The sequence below is a fragment of the Pelophylax lessonae genome, assembly GCF_965119305.1.
Source record: "Pelophylax lessonae genome assembly, chromosome: 1".
Classification (NCBI taxonomy): domain Eukaryota; kingdom Metazoa; phylum Chordata; class Amphibia; order Anura; family Ranidae; genus Pelophylax; species Pelophylax lessonae.
In genome coordinates this window covers 826,433,039-826,460,274 of record NC_138768.1, presented here as the reverse complement: position 1 = coordinate 826,460,274, position 27,236 = coordinate 826,433,039, and the positions used below count along the sequence as shown (strand labels likewise).

At 44.1% G+C, this 27,236-nt stretch overlaps 1 protein-coding gene across 3 annotated transcripts in view; it reads right to left on the bottom strand.

Moving 5' to 3' along the window:
* Positions 1 to 283: 283 nt before the first annotated feature.
* RNF24 (ring finger protein 24) overlaps positions 284 to 27,236 on the bottom strand; it is a 226,003-nt gene continuing 199,050 nt past the window's right edge. For all 3 annotated transcript variants that reach the window (XM_082267190.1, XM_082267191.1, XM_082267189.1), the window contains exons 3-6: positions 23,725 to 23,767; positions 23,518 to 23,559; positions 8,596 to 8,675; positions 284 to 1,540 (exon numbers count right to left, since the gene is read on the bottom strand). In XM_082267190.1, the coding sequence (XP_082123316.1) occupies positions 1,402 to 1,540; positions 8,596 to 8,675; positions 23,518 to 23,559; positions 23,725 to 23,767 (304 nt within the window). In that variant the 3' untranslated portion in view covers positions 284 to 1,401. The remainder of the gene's footprint in view (positions 1,541 to 8,595; positions 8,676 to 23,517; positions 23,560 to 23,724; positions 23,768 to 27,236) is intronic.

Genomic DNA, 27,236 nt, shown 5'->3' with positions numbered 1-27,236 from the left:
CCCAGGCACAGTTGCCCCGGAAGGAGGTCCTCCTGGTGGTCTCTTTCTCTCCATTTGAGGAGCCCGGTTATCCAGTTTTCCCATGACCCGAAGCCCCTAGAAAGCACATTCTAATCTCACGCCTACAATCTGAGAGTTTTGAACAGTGCTAAGTCTTAGTCCAAAGTTCTAAAACAAACATCAGCTATATACAATCAGAATGCAATGGATTGATGGTAAACATACGAACTTATCCTACAGAAAGTGGAAAGAAAAGTCCAACTCTGACACCCCCACCCCCCTTTTAGAAGTCTTAAATAAATACTCTCAAACAGGAGGAAGTTAAAAGCTGAAACACCCAATCAGAGTCTTCCTTCTATTACTTAACCCACACTGGCACAATGACACCTTGATCATGATTGGTTGGTGGTAACAATTCATATTTTTTTCTAGAACACTCATTTATAAAAAAAATCTGCCAGACTTTACTATCTAAGTGACCTAGCTAGTCCTCCATGAGGACGATACAACAGTTTAGATCAAGCAAAGATGGGCAAGAATTCAATAATTACAACACCCACCCCGTAAAATTCCTTCCACGATCCTGAAAGTGGCAGGAAACCCCCAACATCATGCTGAAAGGACAGTGTCCCCCATACAGCCTTTCCGTAGCCTGAACCTGTAACCATGAGAGGTCTGCTATCAAAATGGAATCCCCCGCGGTGTGTGGGGTGAAAAGGCAGGCCGCGGAATGGCCGGATCTGCCATGTCAAGGGCACATGGTGTTTAGGTGACTGTACAGCGCATAAAAATGGCTTCCTACACAGCGTGTATGAGGAGAGAACTTGGCCCACAACACAGCCTCCTCCACTTGTACAGGTGTGGCGTATACATAAAGATGACAGCACTCCAGTTACAGTATTCGGCATGAGATGGAAAAAGCCATTGCCGGACACCAGGTTGGCTTTCCTCTCCGACAGACGTGTGCGGTTATGGTAACCACTTTGCATAGTGTGACACCATTTTGTCTCCCAGGATCAGCTGGTTTCCATGCCTTCTTCTCCCATTAGAACCAATCAGCAATGCTTTTTTTTGCCCTGGCACAGTGAAGCTTCCAGTAAAGAGTTATTTAAAAAACAAAAAACAAAAAAAAACATAGCAACAGTTTCAGTTAGGTATTGTAAAGTGCTCGTACAAGGCCAAACACTGCTGCCCTCTTCCCTTGTTGCCTGTGTCTCTTCTGCCCAAGGCAGGCATTGAAAAGTGCTTTGGTTACTGTAGAGTCCACATATCCATGTCATGTGCGACGCGCATCTCAGCGCGCTACCGGCGAGGATTCTGGGAGCTGCCCCTAGAGGGCAGGATGGAGACATGAGATCTGTGGCTTCTGGTTTGGGTGACCCATAGGGTGTAGTATGTAAACTATACAATGTTTTCTGCACCAGGCAGAGGCCCTTGCGGAGGTCCATGCTCCTGGTTGCTGTGTAGTTGTGCCAACTGTAGGACAGGCATGTTGCAGAGGGGACAAACCTTCCGCACTTCCAGCCATTTAATGAGGCACCTAGAGGAAAAAAACAGATCTGTCATTAGCACATTTTACAGTGGTTGTAAACCCTTACATATACCCACAGAAGTGACTAGCCTCAGGTGATACACTCAGATGAAACAAATCCTCCTACATACGTTGTACCTGTTTATCTGCAGCCCTCTCTTCTACACAGCCATTCAAAGTCCAGAATTTACACAGCATTTCTTAGACCCCCTTCAGACGGAGCGGAATCAAGCAAGTGGATCCACCTGCTCAATGGGGAATTTCTCCGCTAATCCCCACTAAGCAGGCGGAGTGCAGGTCTGTGTCTGCTCCGTTATGCAAAGCGGACACGGACACAGCCCGCTGTTCCCCATGGGGAAGGTCAAATAAAAATTAACTGTCTGTCCATTTTCATTTGACTGTCATCCGATCTGATGGACAGATGAAAACGTATCCCCATCTTTCTATTTTTAGAGGACCAAATCGGATCAGCAGACACATATCCGCTGACATCTACCACTCCATAGAGAGCAATGGGTGGTCTGATTGGGTCCTCCTGAAAAACAGACAGGCAGACCCTGAGTGGATGTGACGTATCATGTTCGCTGTAAAGACCAAACATACGTCGATGCGTTTCGCCCACAAAGACGTGTCGACGTATGTCCGGTCTTCACAGCGAACGTGATACGTCACATCTGGTGCAGTGGAACACAAGCGGAAGTAGCGTTGGAACGGACGCCGCATTTCACATGTAGGAGGACGGTAGGAATACTATCCACTAGATGCCGGGGATATTCTTATTAATATAAGGCTTGTAAATATCTTGGAAATGTGAGTGTATTTCCAGCAGTTATTTTTGATCTATTAAATTATACTTAATTGGAACATACTGCACCATTGGTCTTTTGTATGCTTATTTGCATATCCATATGGGGAGAATATCCTGAAGGCACCCAAGCTCATCCACTTACCCTAAAGCCTGTTAGACCCCAAGACCATAAGGCCTTAAGGGGTCCACACCATCTGGTAAGTGGATTCACGTGTGGGGAAGAGGGCACGTGTGGATTTCATCTATAAAGCACTTGGAAGCACTTTTTATATACTATTTGCACTAAAGAAGTTTCACAGTGGACATTTGTGTTTTTAGCACTGAACTTTATTTTGGACACCGCTTTTATATTTATATTTTTATATTTTCCAGAAATATTCTGCAATTTTTTATATATATTTCTTTGGACACTTATGTTTATTCATGCATGTGCATAAATCACTGGTTTAGCCCCCGTTCACACTAAGGCGACCTGTGAGGCGACCTGGTCGCCTCACAGGTCGCCTCACAGGTCGCCTCACAGGTCGCCTCCCATAGGGAAGCTGTGGACCCGTTCTAATAGGAGCGACACAAGTCGCCCCGACTTAGAAAAAGGGTCCGGAGCTTCTTTGGGGCGACCAGGAGGCGACCGCCATAGACTTCAATGTTATGAAGTCCGTGGCGGCCACTCCGAGGTCGCGGCGCGCTGCTCGCACCGCGACCTCACAGGTCGCCTCCCATAGGGAAGCTGTGGACCCGTTCTAATAGGAGCGACACAAGTCGCCCCGACTTAGAAAAAGGGTCCGGAGCTTCTTTGGGGCGACCAGGAGGCGACCGCCATAGACTTCAATGTTATGAAGTCCGTGGCGGCCACTCCGAGGTCGCGGCGCGCTGCTCGCACCGCGACCTCAGAGGTCACGGTGCGAAGTAGCGTCGCCCCTATGTGAACGGGGGCTTATTAGAATTATTATTGTTTTAGATTACTGGATTATTGACACTGTTTTAGCGCTGTGTTTATATACCCACAATCTAAGAATAGAAGTTACAGAGGCAAGCAACATTGTATGATGAACTTAAATTATGCCAAAATAAGGTAGTGGTATTTTGCTTCTCACCAGCTGGGCAAGCTAACTGGTTTAAGAGTCAGCCAACCCAAAGGTGACTTTTAACCTATCGGTACAACCTAGCAAGGCTCAGTCAGCCCCTGGATTATAATATATCTTGGATGCTCAGTTTTGAGTCTTTTTGATATTCTTCATATTATATATACATAAATCCAGCGGGGAGAGCAGGAGCCTGTCATAGTGGGCACAGCAGGGGTGCAGACCTAGGAGCTCAGTACAGGGTTTTCATCAGTAGAGTCCCTAAAAGATAAATGTAGTGGTTGTCAACATCTCAGATATGGGAAACCTCAACTGTGGCCCCTAAGGGCCACACAATGTTCAGTGCATAAGATGCTACAAAAGGCTGTCTGTGGACACACTACAGAATATGGTCAGACCAGTGATATGTTACGGGTGTGTTTGGAGGCTGGAGACATACTGCAGGACACAGACAGGCTGGGAACAAATTACAAGAGACTACTAAAGTTCAGTTATATTGCAGTCCCTTCACAAATCAGTGTTTCGCTACTGACTCTGCTGGGGACCGACTCTGCTGGGGACCGACTCTGCTGGGGACCGACTCTGCTGGGGAACGACTCTGCTGGGGAACGACTCTGCTGGGGAACGACTCCGCTGGGGAACGACTCCGCTGGGGAACGACTCCGCTGGGGAACGACTCCGCTGGGGAACGACTCCGCTGGGGAACGACTCCGCTGGGGAACGACTCCGCTGGGGAACGACTCCGCTGGGGAACGACTCCGCTGGGGAACGACTCCGCTGGGGAAAGACTCCGCTGGGGAAAGACTCCGCTGGGGAAAGACTCCGCTGGGGAACGACTCCGATGGGGTCTGGAGGCTGCACAACAAAGTACTAAAGGGCCGCACGTGGCCCTTAGGCCACAGGTTGGGCACAAGGGTGTTCCAATATAGAGGGAGATGGTTTAAAGTTCACAGAAGAGAACTGGGCAGGACTGATCACACTAACTGGGATGTTAGTAAAGAACAGGCACTAGGCTGTCAGCTCACTGCAGGTAATTAGGAGCTCTCTGGATTTCTGGCAGGATCAAAAGGTATATTTTTGCACTTATTGAACAGATATGACAAAATGTGTTCAGTGGCATCAGTGCTGGGAAATGTTTGCTGTATATCAGGGCAGAGAGGATTTACAGTGGTGCAAAGCTCCTTCTGACCACTAGAGGGAGATATCTGACCTCAATACACATCCCCACAATTCTGCATTGGTCCTCCATCTATGGGTTATGTAGGTCTCCCAGCTCTGTTTAGTACACATTATGGAACCATTTTGCTGTGCACAAAGTCAGCAAAGAACCACTTATTTTTAAAAGCATAACTCCACTTTTGTTGAGAAGAAACATTCCCCTCTGGGTGATCTTTGTACATTGCAGGGATTTTAACAAACTTTGTTGCAGATTCCTAACTTTTGATATTCTGAAGAAATCATTGTTTGTTCCTCTGTGCTAAGTGCGTCTAATGGGAGTGGTTTCATAATTATCTATCAGCTGTGGCAGCTGCAGGGCTCTAATGAGCAAAGCTGCTGGGCCTGCATCCCTTTATACGTGCTCCTATTGGGAGTATCTCACCAAAAATGACATTTTTGTTGCAGGGGATGCCAGAAATCTGACTTGTATCTTAGTGCAGACTTCTGGGAAAATTGGTGAGCCAATCACACAAGCAGGAAATGATGTTTCTGGGGTGTGGTCAGTATACATTCTGTGTACAGAACAGCTCCAGGCGGCCATATTGCATTGCATTTCCAGAAAATACAACAGCTGCCGATTGAAAAGGAAAGGTAATTTTTAATAACATTCAATTACAATATGATTTGTGTCCCAATTGTATACGCTATATTGTTTTTTCTTTATTTGCTATCCCCCCCCCCCCCCCCCACGAAAGTGGAGTTACCCTTTAAGGAAACTTGCTTTTGCAAATGTTACCAGCTCAGAAATATTTTGGTGTCTATACATGTTGGCACCTTAAAAGTGAACCTGTCACAATGCGGTCATGTTGTCTCTGGTTCTGGCCTGCTTCCTCTCACACCTTTCTATCTACCTATCACCTTACCATCATCATTGGGTCTCTATGAAATGCAGGCAAATCATGGCTGGTAGGAAGGGCCAACAGGATGCTGTACAAAACTTCCTAAAAACATCACCGGCCCCCACCTCTCAACAGCCCCCCGCTCTGATGCCAGCAGTGAACTGGCTCTTGAAAAGGCCTTATACAAATATCAAATTGCATTGATGGGTGGGTGTAATTTTGGAGTAGTGGGCATTCCTGAGCAGGCTGTATTTCTATGCAGACCACCCACATATGATGGCAAGTCTCCATGATTGAAAGAACTGAAATGCAATGAATGAATGGGGAGGGCTGGAGACAGTAAGGTTGGGTGATTCTGAACATTCTCCAGCCGGGAATTGAAGAGGGTTCTATTTGACCTAAAGCGGTTGTAAGCCTAAAAAAAAAAAAAAAAAAATGGATCCTGTTCTTTTAAAGCATGTTTTACAGCACAGTGCTTGTGCTGTATAATTTGGCCCTTTCTATCTTCTAAAAAACCTGGCTGATCCGGCCTGGTGCTACCCCTGTAAACTGACCACGTCTATCATGGCTGCTGAGCCCTTGATACCGTGGTCAGTTTACATGTCTCCGTCATCCGCTGTCTCTCCTTGCTCCCTCTCTCCCCCATCCCTCCCTGCCTGTCAGCGCCCACCCCTCCCCTCCCCTCCTGTAATGTACATACAATCCCTTGTGTTAGAAAATGTTATATGCTCCAGTGTATGTTCTTTGTAAAAAATATGCCGATTTGTACTTTATTTCACACCACCGCTCTCCTTCTCTCCTCCTGACTGACGTCAGTGGGGGATTCTCAGCCCCTCCCGCTGTAGCTGTCAGATCAGGAGAGAGAGCAGCAGGCAGTCACGTGAGCGCCACTACCAAATAAAAGTACAAATCGGCATATTTTTTTACAAACCCGATTCCAAAAAAGTTGAGAAATATTTTTTTCAGAATACAACATAGATGAAATATCAAATGTTTAAACTGAGAAAATGTATCATTTTAAGGGAAAAATAAAATGATTTTAAATTTCATGGCATCAACACATCTCAAAAAAGTTGGGACAAGGCCATGTTTACCACTGTGTGGCATCCCCTCTTCTTTTTATAACAGTCTGCAAACGTCTGGGGACTGAGGAGACAAGTTGCTGAAGTTTAGGAATAGGAATGTTGTCCCATTCTTGTCTAATACAGACTTCTAGTTGTTCAACTGTCTTAGGTCTTCTTTGTCGCATCTTCATCTTTATGATGTGCCAAAGGTTTTCTATGGGTGAAAGATCTGGACTGCAGGCTGGCCATTTCAGTACCCGGATCCTTCTTCTACGCAGCCATGATGTTGTAATTGATGCAGTATGTGATCTGGCATTGTCATGTTGGAAAATGCAAGGTCTTCCCTGCAAGAGACAACATCTGAATGGGAGCATATGTTGTTCTAGAACTTGGATATACCTTTCAGCATTGATGGTGCCTTTCCAGATATGTGAGCTGCCCATGCCACACGCACTCATGCAACCCCATACCATCAGAGATGCAGGCTTCTGAACTGAGCGCTGATAACAACTTGGGTTGTCCTTGTCCTCTTTAGTCCGGATGACATGGCGTCACAGTTTTCCAAAAAGAACTTCAAATTTTGATTCGTCTGACCACAGAACAGTTTTCCACTTTGCCACAGTCCATTTTAAATGAGCCTTGGCCCAGAGAAAACGCCTGCGCTTCTGGATCATGTTTAGATATGGCTTCTTTTTTGTCCGGCAACGACGAATGGCACGGTGGATTGTGTTCACCGACAATATTTTCTGGAAGTATTCCTGAGCCCATGTTGTGATTTCCATTACAGTAGCATTCCTGTATGTGATGCAGTGCAGTCTAAGGGCCCGAAGATCACGGGCATCCAGTATGGTTTTCCGGCCTTGACCCTTACGCACAGAGATTGTTCCAGATTCTCTGAATCTTTGGATGACATTATGCACTGTAGATGATGATAACTTCAAACTCTTTCCAATTTCTATCTGAGAAACTCCTTTCTGATATTGCTCCACTATTTTTCGCTGTAGCATTGGGGGAATTGGTGATCCTTTGCCCATCTTGACTTCTGAGGGACACGGCCACTCTGAGAGGCTCTTTTTATATCCAATCACGTTGCCAATTGACCTAATAAGTTGCAAATTGGTCCTCCGGCTGTTTCCGGCCTCTTATTGCTACCTGTCCCAACTATTTTGGAATGTGTAGCTCTCGTGAAATCTAAAATGAGCCAATATTAGGCATGACATTTCAAAATGTCTCACTTTCGACATTTGATATGTTATCTATATTATATTGTGAATAAAATATACGTTTATGAGATTTGTAAATTAGTCCATTCCTTTTTTACTCACAATTTGTAGTGTCCCAACTTTTTTGGAATTGGGTTTGTTCAAAGAACATACACTGGAGCATATAACGTTATCTAGGACAAGGGAGTGTATGTACAATACAAAGTGGCTTTACAACCACTTTAATACACATTGTGAGAAGCTCACAGTGTGCAGTGAAATCACAGTAAGCAATCTCAGTACAGAAGAGAATCCGGTACAACTGTGCAAGAGTGAAGGGAAGGCCAGAGTTCAGATTTAAATATACCACTGAATGTATTTTATCACATACAGTTCTGGCTGCAGCTAATTCGCTGGTTTGTATGCGGCCATAGCTCGGCATGTTGCTGCATCCATAGGCAGCATTTGGCCACCAATTAATGCAGCAAACTTTCCGCCCCTGTGTGACCGTAGCCCAGTATTAATACACATTTACAGAATGTACTTTTGACCTATTCTAACCTGGTAACCTTCACCAAAGTACAGTTATCCCTCAAACCTACAACAAGAGATCAGAATGCCATGGGATAAAGCAGAATATGCAGCAGAGGGCTGGGGCTTGAATTCTCAGCTTGAAAGATCCAAGCTAAAGCACATCAGAGTTCCTCCAGAGCACACAGGACCTATAGGTCTCTACAGGGGAACTAACTACCACCTGGGAAAATGGTCCAATCAGAACAAGCTGAGGATGGGGGGATATGTTTTTCCTAGTGAACGGACGCTACTTTCTAAAGCAGACAAGCGGTACTTACTTTCTGTGAAAGGCGTGCTTGCAGGGACATATACCCAGCTCATCTTTGGGCTTGAATTCCTCCAGGCAAACAGCACAAATCTAAGACGAATGAAGAAAACACAATTCATTAGAGGTGAACATAAAAATGTCAATACAGTATATCAATATAGGACAGTCACTTTGTGAGTCATACACAAATTATATTCATAACTACATTTATATTTTAATTTTTTTATAGTTTTCAATTTTCAAGTAAGGAAAGATTAGAAACCCTTAAACCAGGATCTCCAAACTTTTTAGTATGAGGGTCACATGAGTTTTAGAAATTGGAAAATCAAATTATTAAGCCTTGCGTGGAGTTTTCGGTTATTGGAATCGTATGATTTAGAAAAAAAAATAAACAATAAAGCAAAGCACGGAAATTCCAAAAAAACGTTCGCCCCTAAGAGTGACCCCTTACATCAGGGTTTTCCATACATCAAAGTCTACCCTTAAATCGGGGTCTCCATCAGAACCTCCACTTACATCAGGGTCTCCATCAGAACCTCTGTTTAAATCAGGTTTCCATCAGACCCTCCACTTACATCAAGGTCTCCATCAGAACTTCCACATATATCAAGGTCTCCATCAGAACCTCCACGTACATCAAGGTCTCCATCAGAACCTCCACGTACATCAAGGTCTCCATCAGAACTTCCACATATATCAAGGTCTCCATCAGAACCTCCACATACATCAAGGTCTCCATCAGACCCTCCACTTACATCAAGGTCCCCATCAGAACTTCCACATACATCAAGGTCTCCATCAGAACCTCCACGTACCTCAAGGTCTCCATCAGAACCTCCACGTACATCAAGGTCTCCATCAGAACCTCCACGTACATCCAGTTCTCTATCAGAACCTCCACGTACATTAAGGTCTCCATCAGAACCTCCACGTACATCAGGGTCCCCATCAGAGCCTCTACTTCCATCAGGGTCTCCTTTAAAACCTCCATTTATATCAGGGTCCCCATCAGAGCCTCCACTTACATTGGGGTCCCATCAGAGCCTTAGCTTACATCAGGGTCCCCATGAAAGCCACTCCCAACAGGGTCCCCATTAGAGCCTTCACTTAGATCAGGTTTCCCATCAGAACCTCCCTTTACGTCAGGGTTCACATCAGAGCCTCCCTTTACATCAGGACCCTATTAAAAACTCTGCTCCGTTAGAGCCTCCCCTTACATCAGGGTCCCCATCAGAGTTTCCGCTTACATCAAGGTCCCCATCAGAGGCTCCCCTTACAGCTGGGTCCCCATCAGTTTTCTCTTACACCAGGGTCCCCATTAAAGTCTCCTCATATCAGGGTCCCCATCAGAGTTTCCCCTTACAGCAGGGTCCCCATGAAAGTCTCCTCTTACATCAGGGTCCCCATCAGAGTTTCCTCTTGCATCAGAGTCTCCTCCTACATGAGGGTCCCCATCAAAGTCTCCTCTTACATGGGGGGGGGGGGTCAAGCTGATGAAAACTGCTTCTCTAAGCAAAGAGGGCAGATTGTGGCGGATGGGAGGGGCCAGCAGGGTGCTGTACATAGTTTCCTCAAAAAACATCATACACCCTGCTTCCGTACTCCTCTCAAGAGTCCTCAGTTCTGATGCAGGTAGTGAGCTAGTTCCTGGTAGAAGTTATTGAAGATGCCTTGATGGGTGGATGTCAGTCTGGGAAGAGTTGGCATTCCTAAGCAGGCTGTATTTGCATGCAGACCACCCCAGATAATGCCCACATGTGATTCTGAGCCTCCATGATTGAAAGAACTGAAATCCAATAAATGAAAGGGGCGGGCCAAGGCTGGAGTTCAACTTTAATAAATGTTTAGGTTTTAGATAAACTTTATATTGCTGAAATAAAGTATTTTCTGGATCTACGAGTGATTAGATCATCTAAAGCTGCTAATGCACAAAGGAGGGCAGCTGGCCACCCAGTTCGGGCGCCTTCAATCAAAATGCATGTATTAATACGTGTAGCATTGACATGCATTGTGTCTTTGAAAGACTACGGTTGAATTGACCTGAATGGCAATCCACAGGTCAGTGCACACAGAATGTAGCATGCAGGACTTTTTCCAGCGGGCAGCAACGCAACAAACTGGTGGGAAAAGACTCTTCAGGACAATGGACATCCTGCTGTCCCGGCATTTCGCCTGAAATTGAAAATGCATGACAAGACATTGGTGGGAATGAACCCTTGCTGGTCATTGATCCCCTATGTGGATCTGAATTATAACAGTAGGAAAAACACAATCCCAAATATAAGGACTGTACCAAAAGTAATGAAAAAGTGGGCATAACTTTTTTTTTTATTAACTTACATAGCTCGTCCGAATTTCACACGTTAGTAGAGTAACTTTTCCTCTATAGTAACCCCTTTTCTTTTTCATTGCAGATAAATAATGAATTCCAAGCAGAACCAATGTGTTGCCATTGAGTTCTTGATGAAGGAGGGTTGCAGGCTGTCTAACATCCACAGAAGGCTACAGAATGTTTACAGAGATGATAGCATTGACAGGAGTCGCCAAAGACAAGACATTGCTCTTGTGAATGGTGTCATCCTCATACACATTCCATAGCCTTCTGTGGATGTTGGACAGCCTGCACCCCTCCTTCTTCAAGAACTTGAAGGAGAAGTACAGCCAAAGCTCATTTAGCTGTGCTTCTGTGGATCACAGGACTGCAGGGCGTTCTGCACTCATGTGACCCGTTTTCAGCAGACAGCGGGCTGAAGCACGCTGTCGGCTGATGTCACAGAGCTGGTCCTGGCTAGGGAAAGATCATGACCATATGATCGGGATTCATCCAGATGTCTGGACCAGCACCCAGCTCAGAAAGCTGCTGAGAGCCTGAACCAGCTGCTCCTGCCCCCTCTATAGCCCAGCACTCACTTGACTGACAGTCTCCAGCCCTCTGCTCACGGAGCTCTGAGAACTAAGCGATCAGTGGTCTTTGATTGCTCAGTTCTCTGTCAGAGTCGGAAGGAGACGCATGCTGCATCCACATAGGTGAGTACGATTTAGAAAAAAATATCTATAAATTTCTCTTAATGATGGCACATTGCTTCAGCTTGGAATCCATTATTTACAGAAGAAAAGGAGGAGGAGAAGAAGAAGAAGAAGACGACAAAAGGAGGAAAAGAAGAAGAAGGAGGAGAAGAAGGAAAATAAGACGAAGAAGGAAAATAAGACGGAAAAGACGAAGGAGGAGAAGGAAAAGACAAGGGAGGAGTAGAAGAAGGAGACACGAGAGAAGAAGGAGGTGAAGGAGGAGAAGAAGGAAAATAAGATGGAGGAGATTAAGAAAAAAGAAGACGGAAAAGACGAAGGAGGAGAAGGAAAAGACAAAGGAGAAGAAGGAAAATAAGATGAAGGAGGAGATTAAGAAAAAGAAGATGAAAAAGACGAAGTAGAAGAAAATGATGAAGGAGGAGAAGGAAAAGACAAAGAAGAAGAAGGAGGCGAAGAAAATGATGAAGGAGGAGAAGACAAATGAGGGGAAGAAGAAGAAGACTAAGGAGCAGAAGAAGTCGAATGAGAAAAAGATGGAGGAAAAGAAGAAGACGAAGGAGGATAAGAAGACTAAGTAGGAGAAGAAGACAAATGAGGGGAAGAAGAAGAAGACTAAGGAGGAGAAGAAGACAAATGAGGGGAAGAAGAAGAAGACTAAGGAGGAGAAGAAGACAAATGAGGGGAAGAAGAAGAAGACTAAGGAGGAGAAGAAGTTGAAGGAGAAAAAGATGGAGGAAAAGAAGAAGACGAAGGAGGAGAGTACGACAAAGGAGGAGAATACGATGAAGGAGGAAAGGAAGACAAAGAAGATGAAGGAGGATGCAGAGGAGAAGAAGAAAGCAGAAGAAAAGTTACTATACCAACATGTAAAATTTGAACAACCTATGTAAGGTATTAAAAAATAGTTATGCCCACTTTTGGTAGAACCCTTGTATTACAAGCACTGCCCTCTGTCTGCACGAGGCGGATGAGTGTGACGCCATACAAATCAGAATTATTATTAGCAATAACAACATGGATTTGCAGAGTGTCCAGAGTGGGAGATACATTATAGAGGAATGAAAAAAACGGATCGACAAGAGATGGAAGGAGGGAACAAAAGTCACAATCCAGAAACAAAGGAGAACTTTCCTCACTAGATTGCCCGCTGAGAGGACATTGTATGTGCTGTGAATGGCTCTGAGTCCCAAACAAAAACTATTGATGTACAAAGGCTCTCTGCCCGGTCAGGCACTTGTTCCTCACACTGTTGGACAGTTTCCTGAAAGCAATGGCTACAATGTCGATCACCGGTCAGAAAACTAGGTATGCATGCACTGCCAGCTCTAAACAACACCTATTTTATCTATAAACAATCTACAAAGTGGCCGAGAATTATTAAATAAACTGTTCAGCCGAGATGAATCAGAAGGGAAAACCTTCTTTTTTTTCAAATATAAATTTTATTCAGGAAGTTCAGCTTAAATACATTTACAATTCAACAAATAATACAACCTCATTTTAACCTTTGTTAATCTCAATCTTTTATCATTTACTTTAGCTTATATTCCTTCCTTATTTTCCCCCTTTTTTTCCCCCCTTCATATCCATCCCTCCCCCCTCCCTCCCCTCAAAAACAGAGAGAAAAAAAAAAAACAAAAAAACAAAAAAAAAAAAAAAAAAAAGGGAATGGGTTCACCCGCTCCGCTGACATCTGCCTGGAGGACCCCTTATCCTTCCGCTATATTCCTTTATTTCCCTTACCTCTACTCTCCTAAGAGTTTTTTCCCTTCTTCCGAAACTATAAAGAGGTTCCATGCTTCCCATATCTTTTTATATTTCTCCTGTCTATTTTGGGAGAAGGCAATTAACTCTTCCATTCTTCTAGTTTCCTCTACTCTGTGTATCCATTCCACCATCGATGGGGGTTGTGTTTTTTTCCAGTTGCCTGGAATACATGCTTTAGCTGTATTCACTAAGTACGGTATAATAGAATTTTCATATCTTCCCCCCGGTATATCTGACCCCTGCAACAGGAAAAAGAGCGGGTTTTCTTCAATTTTATATTCCGTAAATTTTTGAATAGTATTTTTTACCCCCCCCCCAGAATGGTTTTATATCTGCACAGGTCCAAAAAATATGGTATAATGTACCTTCTTCTTTTTTACATCTCCAGCATAAGTCTGATTCCCTCGGTAGCCATCTATGTATTTTCTTAGGTGTGATATACCATCTCGTTATGAGCTTATAATTCAGTTCTTGAATTCTGACACACCCGGATGGTTTAAAGGTGTATCTTAAAATCCTTTGGACCTGTTCACTTGTTAAATTACATCCCAGATCCCTTCCCCATTTCCCCGGCCACGTTAATTCCGGTTGTTCTTCCGGATTTGTCAGTAGCCCATAGGCAATTGATAATGTATGTAGTAAAGTCCCCGGCCTCACACAGTATTGTTCGAACCTCGTTAATGCTCTGCAGTAGCTTTCTGGTCTTGGTATTGATATTAAATAGTGATGTAGTTGGATTGCTTGCCAGAAGGGCACATTATATATTCCCACTCTATCAATCAATTGATTAATTGAGGGCCATCTTCTTTGTATCAGGTAAGAAGAGGCCTGTTCAAATTTCTTCTCTCTCAGGTCCACAAACTGTCTCTTATCTAAGCCTGGTGTAAACTGTGGATTTCCCAAAATTGGGAATAAAGGGGACTCACTCGTTGTCAATTTATTATATATATTTAGATTCCTACATACTCTTAATGTATTCCCTATTATCAAGTGGTTTTTCAATTCCTTAGGTAGTACCTGGTAGCACCATATCGCTCTCTTCAGGTCTACTTCTGTTTGTGCTTGTTCTAATTGCACCCATAATTTATTTTCCGAGTGGTGCCACCAGTCTAACACTCTGGCCACTTGAGTGGCCTGGTAGTATGCCCGTATATCTGGAAAAGCCAACCCCCCTTTTTTCTTTGGTAATATTAGCAATCGTCTTGCTATTCGTGGTTTTTTGTAATTCCAGATATAACTCACAAACAGAGAGTGTATTGCTTTAAAGAAAGTACTGGGAATCTTAACCGGCAGCGCTCGCAGCAAGTATACAAATTTTGGTAGAACTGTCATCTTCAACAAATTACATTTGCCAAACCATGAATGCATCCCTTTACGCCATTGTTCTAATAAATTCTTCGTTTTTGCAATCAGGGGCAAGAAATTGAGATCGTACACCCGTGTTAATTTCGCTGGTATTAATGTCCCTAAGTACTTCACCGCCTCTTCTTTCCATTTGAAGCCGAAACTGCTTTTCAGCGCGTTTACCTGGGGTAAAGGTACCCCTATTCCCATCGCTTCTGACTTCCCGAAGTTAATTTTCAGATATGACATAGCCCCAAATTTTTTAAACTCTTGTATTAGATTTGGCAGTGATATACCTGGGCTAGATAATGAAAATAGTAGATCATCCGCATAAGCGGCAATTTTATATTGTTTCTCTTTTATCTTTACCCCCTTTATATCTTGGTTTAATCGAATTCTACATAAGAACGGTTCTAGACTTAAAGCAAAGAGTATGGGCGATAAAGGACATCCTTGCCTTGTGCCATTTCGTATTGGGAAGGCATTTGACAATATACCATTAGCTTTTACCCTAGCTATTGGCTCTGTATAGACTCTGGTGATTTTTTCTAACATCTCTTTCCCTAATCCGATATATTTGAGCACAGCAAACATGAAAGGCCATCCCACCCGGTCAAATGCCTTCTCTGCGTCTGTGCTCAACACTACGCACGGTATCTTTTTTTCCTTTACTACTTGTACTAAGTTAAGGATTCGGGTGGTATTATCCCTTGCTTCCCTTGATGACATGAAGCCTACCTGATCTAAGTGAACTAGGCTAGGGAGGACCTTTGCCAGTCTATTTGCGAGTATTTTAGTAAATATTTTTAGATCCACGTTTAGGAGAGATATTGGTCTATAGCTGCTGCATGATGACGGGTCTTTACCTTCTTTTAATATCAGGGATATATGAGCCGTAAGTGTGTCTCTAGTTAGCTTTCCATCCATGTCTGATGCATTAAACAGTCTTGCTAAATATGGGCCTAGAATGTGAAACAGTGTTTGATAATATTGAATCGTTAGCCCATCTGGGCCTGGTGCTTTCCCCGGTTTCATAGATTTAAGAGCTTGTTGTATTTCTTCAATCGTGATTTCCCTCTCTAGGTCTTCTCGGTCTGCCTCTATCAGTTTGGGGAGCTGTGACTGATCTATATAACTCTCAATATCTTCCATAGATGGTGAGATTTTTTTCAAGTTATACAGAGAAGTATAATACTTCTCAAATTCTGCTGTTATTTGTGTTGGTAACGTTTTCTTATCCCCTTCTGCCGTAATAATGTGTGGTATGTACGATCTCAATTTCTGCTCTCTTACTGAGCTAGCCAGTAACTTCCCGCATTTATTGCCCGATTCATAATTCATTTTCCGGCATCTTTGGATGGCTGCTTTAGCTTTGTATTGTAGTAGATCCGTTATCTGTTTTCTAATTAACTTCAGCTCTCCCCTCACCGTCTCTGATAAGGTCTGTTTATGTTCTGTCTCCAATGATCTGAGTCTTTCTAAAAGTTGTGTCATTTGCTCTCCCCTTTCCTTTTTTATACGTGCTCCATGCTTGATAAAAATACCCCTCATTACCGATTTATGGGCCTCCCAAAGGGTCCCTGTCTGGCACTCAGGTTGGTCATTAATCTCGAAAAAGATCTTCATCTCCTCTGTGAGTTCCTTCACTACCTCTTCCCTTTGCAGTAAATCCTCATTTAACCTCCAAAAGCGTCTTTTCTGTGTAGGGTTTGATGTCAAGCTATATATTATTGATATTGGAGCATGATCTGACCATGTAATACTGTCTATCTCTGACTTTTTTACTGCCTGTAGTTGAGAGTGGGGTACAAACAGAAGGTCAATTCTAGAATAATTCTTGTGTGGATTTGAGAAAAAGGTATACTCTTTTTCCGAGGGATGCTGTAGTCTCCAAATATCTATCAGTTGAGCTTTATACAAGGCTCTTAGTATTCGTTTTCTCATTCCCGGGGTGAGGGTAGTGGTCCCAGAGGATGTGTCCAATGCTGCTATCAATGGTGCATTGAAGTCCCCTCCCAGGATTAATTGACCTTCTGTGTAATCCATCAACTCTGCTAACGTTCTAGAGATAAATACGTCCTGTCGATTGTTAGGTGTGTATATTGTTGCGAGCGTTACCCGTGTCTCTCCCACCAATCCTTTAACAAATAGGAATCTTCCCTCTGGGTCGTGTCTGCTGTCTTGATAAGTCCATGGAACCCCATTTGCAATCAATATAGATACCCCGCGAGATTTTGCTTGCGTATATGCGGAGTGATATATATGTGGAAAAAATTTATTTCTAATGAGTAATATTTTATCTGCCCTAAAATGCGTTTCCTGTATTAGTGCAATATCAGTTTTTATTCGTCTTAATTCTGTTAGTAACGTGTGCCTTTTTTCTGGAATATTTAATCCTTTCACGTTATAGGAGGTGATTTTTAAGTCCTCCATCCCTGGTCAGCGGAGCAGGAGAAAGAGAAAAAAAAAAAAAAAAAAAAAAAAACCCCACCCTCTACTCCCCTCCCTTCCCTCCCCCTCTGACGGGTGAGAGAAATCGGCCTTTACAATAGGCCAAGTCTCTCGCTCGTCAGTTCGGATAACTTTTTTTTATCCTTATTTCACACGGCACTTTCCGGTGCCATTTGTGTGACTAAAAATAAAGGGCTATACCCCAGAATGTTCCTCCCCGTACTTTCCCGCACCTCTCCCCTTTGTCTATCTAGTTCCTCAGGATACTTCTTTCCATGTCGCCAATCTGATTTACTCCCCCTTTCCCCCTGTATTCCACCTATTCCTTTCACTCTCTCCCCCCTCCTCCTCTAGGGGGCAATATTTAGCTGTTTACCTGCCGCTCACATGTATTTCCAGAGTGGGGTAGTGAGCACGAAAAAGTAGTCTCACCTAGATTTTACTCATCCTCATCTATAGAACAGCCCAGTCATTCCCTAGTGGATTTCTTTCCGACAAAGATATTAACATTTATTTCACTCAAATTACCCTAACTATCCTCCACCTCCTCATCTCCCCTCTTAGAGGGGCTACCTTACTCCCCTATCATATATTCAAAAATACATATCCCACGGGGGGGGTTCGGGGGAGCGGAGAGATTATCCATCCTTACTTTTTTATCTAGTTCTTTCTCTAACTAATAAGAGGGTTTCCCTCATTCCATACCCTTTTCCAAGGTGGAATGATAAGACTTTATCCCTTCCTCCATTTATATTATAACAACTTACAGGTGCCTTTCCACCCCTCTCTCCTCCCTCCCCTGTCTCTCCACTCTTCCCCTTTCCCCCTCCTTGGGTCAACCGAACTCAAGATATATTGATACAAGTGTTATCATTTATGCATACATCTTTCATTTTAATTACATATCTCCCAATCCAAATTCCCCTCCTCCTCTCGTATGATCTTCCCCATGCAGTACAACTCAAATTCATAAAAGGGGGAGAGAATATTTTAAAAATTAAACACTCCCCTCCCTAAAATGTGTTTGTTGTTCCAAAAAATGTTCCGTGCCAAAAGGAAAAAAAAAAAAAAAAATTAGTGTATCAAAGATTATACGGATAAGGAGTATTGGAAAAATTCCCTACCTCCTTTCTAAATGTGCAGTGTATCAAAAATTATACGGATAAAGAGTATTGGAAAAATTCCATACTTCCTTTCTAAATGTGCTCTACCCCTAATCCCTACCCCAAAAAAAAAAAAAAAAAAAAAAAAAAAAAAAAATTGTGTATCAAAGAATATACGGATAGGGAGTATTGGGAAAATTCCATACCCCCTTTCTAAATGTGCAGTGTATCAAAAATTATACGGATAGGGAGTATTGGGAGAATTCCATACCCTCTTTCTAAATGTGCTCTACCCCTGAACCTTAATCACCCAAAAAAAAAAAAAAAAAAAAAAAAAAAAAAATTAAAAAATAGTGTATCAAAAATTATACGAATAGGGAGTATTGGAAAAAATTCCATACTTCCTTTCTAAATGTGCTCTACCCCTAAACCCTATCAAAAAAAAAAAAAAAAGAATTAGTGTATCAAAAATTATATACAGGTCGGGAGTATTGGAAAAAAATTAATTCCACTCTTCCTTTCTGAATGTGCTCTACCCTTATGCCCTAATCACCCAACATTCAAAATCCCTCTATTTAGAGGAGAGGAGGGGAAAGAAGAGAAAAAACAAAATAGAAACTATAAAGCCAGCAACCCTAAAAAAAAAAAAAAAAAAAAAAAAAAAGAAGAGTGTTTCATCCCTATCCTCTCTCTTCCTCTATTCCAGCGTCTCTTCCCTTCTCTTGCTGCTGAGGGTAGGGATAAGATCCTTCCCTAGATCCTTGGGTCAGCCAATTTTCAACCTGTATGGGGTCTGTCCCTATAAACCGAAAGAAGGCAGTTCGATCTTGATAAGATCTGAGGTTAAAATATCGGCCGTCTCTTTGAAATGTAACCGAAAAGGGAAATCCCCATCTATACGTGCATCCCATCTTTTTTGCCAGATCTAGTAAAGGTCTTAGAAGTGCTCTTCTCCTCAGTGTTCCTCTTGCAATATCTGAAAAAATTTTAATCGGGGTTCCTTCCACATTTATGTCCTTTACTCCCCATGCCTCCCTTAGTATTAACTCCTTATGCGTATAATGATGTAATCTGCATATCACGTCTCTTGGTCTTTTCTCATCTTTGCTTCTGGGGCCCAGAGATCTGTGTATCCTTTCTATTTCAAGACGGTCAGGGCATTTATCTCCTAGGACCTGTTTAAAAATAATTTCTGCTACTTCATTTAATTTTTCATTATTTATGTTTTCAGGTACGCCCCGAATTCTCAGGTTGCTACGTCTACTTCTATTCTCCATTTCTTCTAATTGGAGTTGTACTGTGTCTTCCTTCTCCCACTGTGTATTTCTGCTTAGTTCTAATGATGTCACTTTCCCTTCTAAAATTTTTCTGGCTGCTATCTCCTCTTCAAGACGTGTTGAAATCTTTTGTATGTCTTTTTTTAACACTTGCATTTCTTTGAGATGTGTTTCTTCTATTTTATTAATCATTTGTGCAATGTCATTTTTTGTTGGTAGGGCTTGAAGCATGGCTTTCAATTCTGAGTTTTGCATAAAAGCCTGTGTATGCATATCAGTTACCGTGTTTTCTCTTTGTCTATTCCCTGGGCTATCTGGGTAATTCTCTGAGGCTGGAGAGGTGGCTGGTGTATTAAGCGTATCCCCTGACCCTGGGCTTGTCAAAACATTATTCTCACCGGGTTCCATCCTTGCGCTATTGGTGAGGAACCTTACAATCTCTCCTTCTGATCTGTTTGATTGCGTTTTTACTGCATTCTTCTTTCCTTTCTTTCTTTTGGTGAGCGTCATCCTCCCACCTTTCCCGCTCACTCCTCTCCTCTTCCCTTCCACCTCTTCTTCACTTGTAGGTTCTGTTTAAAACTCAATACCAAGGGGTCAGGGCTCCTTTAAATGCAATACTCCATTCTCTATTCTCTGCTGTCTATTATCACACCGGACGGAGAAATAAGAAATCAACAATCCTTCCTTTTTCCCTTAAGTGTATAAGGGGCTAGAAAAAAGGGAGGTGGAGAGGTGAGTGTACACTGGCCACCCAAAAAGTAGAGGGGGTCTTTCAATAGACCAACCCCTCCGTTCTCAAGTCCACTGAACCCTTCCCCCCGAGCCTCCGTCCTTGTTGATCGAGAGTAATAGAGCTCCTGCCTCCAGATCGTACTTCTCGGTACCTCTCACCCGCCTTTCCCACTAATTCTCTCAGTGGGGGCCGTTGATGGTTTATACAGTTCAACTAGTCAGTTTTAGGAACGGTGTAATAGAGGTAATGGTGTACTCAATTGGAGGGCTTACCTACTTAGTAGTCCTCTGATCTGTTTGCTCTCTTTCACTCTCTTTAAAAGTGCTGGATCTCGGTCCTATCCGGTGAGTGTCCGGCTCTCCTCGTTCGAGACCGTTGGTTTAGGGCAAGATATCGCTAACCTCTACCCGGAGAGGGAGGTCATCGGTGCAGGCTGGGTCTACTCCTCCAGGCTCCCTGCCCGGACTGTTTGCAATGCTCACTACAGTCCGTGTTACAGGCAGCTATTCAAAGGGAAGGACCGGGCTGCACACCATACCTGCTGCCCGGTCTACCGCTCTTCTGCTGCGGCTCTCCCTCTAATGCGTCCAGCCGAATCTGTCAGTCCTGCCTCCGCTGTTTCCTCCACCTCTCCTCACCGTGGGGATAGCGTGGGTGCTCTACAGGGGTTTGGATGAAGTCTCGGTCCTTCAAGCTCCCGGTCTCTCGGACCTTACTTCGGCGTCCTGGTGCTTTCCATCGGGAGAGGTGCGTTCAGCGTTGGGAGACACGCCGTGCGTGTCACATGGCCACTTCCGGGTACGCCCTCCGGCACGCAGTTTCAATCCGGGAAAACCTTCTAACTGTTAACGCTGACCAATCTTCTGTCACAAAAATCCTGTCAGATTTTTTTTTTTTAAGTGTCTTGGGGTAGAGCAATACGCTGTAATAGTTGTATTTCTCATTTCAGCAGGTTTCTCTTCTCTCCGACGCTCAGGATTGTGGGCTGTCCTCACATACACTGCAGCACTACTGGTTCTGCACTGAACATGATGACGTCACAATGTAGCTGCCAGACAGAGCATGGAAGAGAAGAGACTTCGAGGGACAATGTGGCAGAAACCTGCTGGAGCAAGCAATACTGTAAGAATGACACCCCTCCTCTACCCCTAGATAGAAGACATGAGCATTTAACCCTTGCGCTGTGGGAGGGGGGAGGAGGGGCAATTTTGTTTCGAAATCCTGGAGTGGGGCTTTAAACTACAAAGGTTATGAAGCACACATGGATATCAGATGGCAATCATCCAATCCAGCCCTCTGGAGGAACAGCGATCAACCGGGTCAGAAGACCTGTCCCGATTGCTACACTTCATCTACTTAAGAACAACTATGTTAAGTCAGGTGGCTACCATAAAGTGTTTTGCATGTATAGTCAAAATTGTTTTTTTGGTTGGATGGACCAACATTTTTGAGGTATCACTGAATCAGGAGGGGAAATCCTCCAATTGGACACCTGGTGACAACTGCCAAGAAGAGGAAAATGTTTGTCAAGCAATCACTGTCTCCCGCTGCAAGAATACAATGTCCCAGCACTTATGTGGATGGAAGAATCCCTTCTTTTATTCTTTCGTTCAGCCATCTGGCTCAATTTAAAAAAAAAATGGCCAGCTTAAGGCCCCTTCCACACATACGGACCGTTTGTCCGTTTTTCTTCCATCCGTTGATGGAGGAAAAACGGACATCAATGCATTCCTATGGAAAAACGGATGATCATCGGTTTTCATCCGCTTCCGTCAATATGGATTTTTTGAACGGATGAAAGCCCTATTTTATTCCGTTAACAAAATGGATTGGACGAAAAACAGATGTAAACTGACAAATGGACCAATTTTCATCCGTTTTTGCATTGGTAGTGGATGTAAAAAAAAAACCGGATGAATAATGGATGAAAAACAGATGAAAAATGGGTGAACAACGGATGAATACTTCATCCATTTTGACATGACTGAACTGATGAAATGAAGGTCTGTATGTGTGAAAGGAGCCTTAGGCCCCTTTCACACAGGTGGACCGTTCAGATCCAAACGGTCACCCCATGCATCTCTATGGGGCATCGGATGTCAGCGGAGACATGTCTGCTGACATCCGATCCGTCAAGTCCGGACGAATGGAAACCCTATTTTCCATCCGTTCAGCGGATCGGATGAGAACGGACAGACGGTCCGTTCCCATCCGATTCCCCCATAGAGATGCATGGGGACCTGACAGTTGTGTCTCTGCACACAGCGCGGACACACAGCTGTCATCCTCCTGCTCAGCGGGGGATTCGCGGATCGATCCCCCGCTGAGAAAAACGGAGTCCGACTGATGGACGGACGGATGGATGGACTGTGTGAAAGGGGCCTGACTCACCATGTAGTGAATCCAGGACCGAGAGGACCTCTGGGGAGACTGCACCACAAACCCTACTTCCAGCCAGCACTTTAAAAGTTCATAATGCCAGAAGTTTCCCATGGGCTTCCCGGTTTTGTGATTCATTACTGGCTGTCACAGCGATCACATGGGCGTAAGAGCACCCCTGATGATAAACAGTGACGAGGAGCTGTCAGTGACAACACTGACACTGTGCTGGGAGCCCTGAGTAAGTGCATTCCCAGTATACTGTATGCATATATGTGAAAGCTTGGTGTTAAAGCCCACCTCCGTGCTGTCACATATACGCGTACAGCTGACATTAAGGGCTTAAAAAGCAAATGGCAAGTATGCAGATAGAGTATAGTGACCTTCATACGATGTAAACTCTCCTGGACAGCTGGGTGTGCTGTTATTTACTTGTATTCTCCCCCTAGAAGTGAGAAGTTGTAAGGCCACCATGGAGGCAGACCTGTCTCTTGTCTGACCTAAGAGCGGATGAGTGACACGCTATCTGGGTAAAGCTAGGAATTAACAAAGCCTTTAGTTTTCTTTTGCATCAGAATTTTTGTTACACAACATGTTTTGTACATCTGTTATCAACACTGAGATAAGCAATAGGACAATTTTACAGCCTGACATTCCTCTGCTCTGACAGGGAAATACAAGTAAATATTTTTAAAAAATTGAATATTTCCACTATAACAGCAATTCAAGATTGCAGATTCAGATCATGGTAGATGCCCAAGAAGTTCTATTTTAGTCCACTCAGTTTATAGAAAGCGTTAAAGGGCCAAAAAATCAATAATTTTGATGAACAAAGTTTCACTCACCTCATACAAATTCAGCTCTTTTACTTTTTCTTTTAATATGACCTGAAAAAGGCAAAAAATTTAATTTTATTCCTACAGTTCTTAATATTTCTTCACTGTACAATTGGCACAGTTACAGGTATGCACATGGTGTCATTAGGGGTACCCGCAGCACATGGGTACAAGGGCCAACAAGGGACCAACAAGTAGAAAAAAAAAAAGTCTTACCTGTTTGTAGGCATACAGTTCTTTTCGGGCCTGATGCCTTAACCTGTAAGAAAAGAGGACATCATCAGCGACATATCCAGCCTTAAAAAACAGGTCTGCAACTTGGGATTAAAGGGAAGCCATGTTCTATTATTATTGAATTATACACATAATATTCATCAAAATTAATTTCTGACATTTTTACTTTCTTTCTGTTCCAGTTTGTGCTTTTTATATAGATACGGGGGTGTATTTAGAGAAAAAAAAAATTGCCTGGTTGTTTGTCCATTGAAACAGTTTGCACATTTGGTCTGCACAAATGGGGCAAAATCAAATGTTCTCTATATATTCTGCAGATCTAAGGGGTGAAAGAGGAAAATACTGCATTATGGCCACTAGATGGAGCTGAGCAGTCCCTTTCCTGTGATAGTCATTACCGTCTGGTGGCCATAATGCAGTATTTTCCCCATTCACACATTAGAACTGCAGAAAATATAGCCTGAGAACATTTGATTTTGCCCCATTTGTACACATGAAGTGCAGTTTTGCATGGACGAACAGCTATGTGAATCTTTCATAGAAACACCCCAAAGTGTTTAAATTTTGGATAGAGTGGCAAAGGATTAGGATGCCTCTTGGCTTTTCACTGCCATTTTAAAGTGTTACTAAACCCACAACAGTAAAATCAGTCCGTATATGCAGTAAAGCATGCTTGTTATACTCACTATGAAACCTAAGGGGTTAATCCTCTGCAATGTGTAAAAAGACTGTTTGATCCTGTATGCAATCCTCCCCTTCTTGCATTTTCCCCATAACATGTCTGGATAAAACAGAGTTGCTGAAGTCAGGCTGCACATGGTCAGTTTGGTGTGTATTGCTAGAGTTTTTTTTATTTTTTTTCTTGGGAGGGTGCATGTGATCAGCACAGGGCCAATCAGCACTGTCCAGACAGAGAGTCAGGGGTGAGAAAAGAAAATGTTCTGGATGGCTGCACTCCAATGCAAACACCTTTATTGATGTGATAAGTCCATACAGCATAAAAGCATAGGAGGCACTAACAGCAAGCATCGAACGCGTTTCACACCCTTCGCTTCGAGTTCAGAAGTGCGCTATATACATTGTGCAGAGTTCAGAAGTGCATTACGTACGAGTTCAGAGTTCAGAAGTGCACTTTATACAGAGTACAGGGTTCAGGCATGCATTACATACAGGGTGCAGAGTTCAGGGATGCGCTATGTACAGAGTGCAGAGTTCAGGGGTGCGCTATGTACAAAGTGCAGGGTTCAGTAGAGCGTTCCGTACAGAGTGCAGGGTTCTGGAGTGCGCTATGTACAGAGTGCAGGGTTCTGGAGTGCGCTATGTACAGAGTGCAGGGTTCTGGAGTGCGCTATGTACAGAGTGCAGGGTTCTGGAGTGCGCTATGTACAGAGTGCAGGGTTCTGGAGTGCGCTATGTACAGAGTGCAGGGTTCTGGAGTGCGCTATGTACAAAGTGCAGGGTTCTGGAGTGTGCTATGTACAGAGTGCAGGGTTCTGGAGTGCGCTATGTACAGAGTGCAGGTTTCTGGAGTGCGCTATGTACATAGTGCAGGGTTCTGGAGTGCGCTATGTTAGAGTGCAGGGTTCTGGAGTGCGTTACTTATGGCACTTTTCCACTGCAAGTACCGGCTCGGCTCTACTCGGCCCTGCTTGGCCCGGTTTGCTTTTCCACTGCTGGTACCGCATGGTACGGTGTTGGAACGGTTCGGTACGGTATGGTTTGCTTTTCCACTAAATTAGTACTAAAGTTAAGTGGGTGGGATAACAATGGGGTGGGTGGGATTCTCTGACCAATCAGTGGCTAGTAGTGACTGCATGCAAAGGATTGTGGGATATGGTACCGGTTATGGTACCTCTTGGAACCACAATCGAGGTGGTACTGTTTTTGAGAGCCGTACCGTTCGGTTCCATGCAGTGGAAAAGCGCCGCCGTACCGTACCGAACCGTTTCTACACTATAACCATGCCGTACCAGCAGTGGAAAAGCACAAAAGCAAGCCGAACCGTTTGGTTCCATGCAGTGGAAAAGTGCCATTATAGAGTGCAGGGTTCAGGAATGTGTTGCATACAGTGTCCACCCCCAAAACCTCCTCACATCTCTACTTTCTCTTACCTGGCTCAGCTCTAGTACCTCCCTGTGGAGGTGGCACTAGTACTCCCCGTAGGCAGCACCACAACCCGTGTATTCGGCTCAAGTACCTCCCTGTGTAGGTGGCACTAGTACTCCCTGTAGGCAGCACCACAACCCGTGTATTCAGCTCTAGTACCTCCCTGTGTAGGTGGCACTAGTACTCCCCGTAGGCAGCACCTTAACCCGTGTATTCGGCTCTAGTACCTCCCTGTGTAGGTGGCACTAGTACTCCCCGTAGGCAGCACCACAACCCGTGTATTCGGCTCAAGTACCTCCCTGTGGAGGTGGCACTAGTACTCCCCGTAGGCAGCACCACAACCCGTGTATTCGGCTCAAGTACCTCCCTGTGTAGGTGGCACTAGTACTCCCTGTAGGCAGCACCACAACCCGTGTATTCGGCTCTAGTACCTCCCTGTGTAGGTGGCACTAGTACTCCCTGTAGGCAGCACCACAACCCGTGTATTCGGCTCTAGTACCTCCCTGTGTAGGTGGCACTAGTACTCCCCGTAGGCAGCACCTTAACCCGTGTATTCGGCTCTAGTACCTCCCTGTGTAGGTGGCACTAGTACTCCCCGTAGGCAGCACCTTAACCCGTGTATTCGGCTCTAGTACCTCCCTGTGTAGGTGGCACTAGTACTCCCCGTAGGCAGCACCACTACCCATGTATTCGGCTCTAGTACCTTTCTGTGTAGATTTCTCTGCCTCGCCCTGTAGGTAAACCGTTCTCCCTCTCAGATTCTGGAGATCAATCCCTGCCATGCCCCATCGTAAGAGTGTGCTGGGATCTGTTAGATCCAGGAGCCGCTGAGAGCAAAGCTGTCCCTTGTAAAAATAGAAGGCTTCTGGGTTTACATGTGACAGTGGGGAGAGGGAACAGAATAGAGTTCCACCAAGTTCCAGCAGCAAAACTGGGAGCAAGCGTCAAATGACAAGGCTTGGAAGGCCAGATTCAGCTGGTGGGCCTTGTGTTTGACATATGTGACCCTAGGACAGTAGCAAAAGACCGGAGTCCGAAGCAGTGGGTGGGGTTATATGAGGGTGCACTGGAAGGGTGTTCCCAGCAAAGTTTTTGCCAGTGTCCAAACCCATGATTGAGGACTACACTTCCTGTGTCCAATACAAATTAAGGTAAAAACTTTTTGTTCCTGTCCACCTGGGATTTTTGAAAGCTCCTGCTCATCTGTGCATGTTTCAGCTCCTCCTGCTACAATATTCATAATATAACATAAAAATCCAGCTGACAGAGTGGGAACCCCTCATGATGAATACAACAGGTGTTCAGACCTGGGAACTCATCCAAAGATCTCACAGAGTGACAGAAGATAATGTCAGGAGGTAGAACTCTCCAGCATCCACCAAACACTG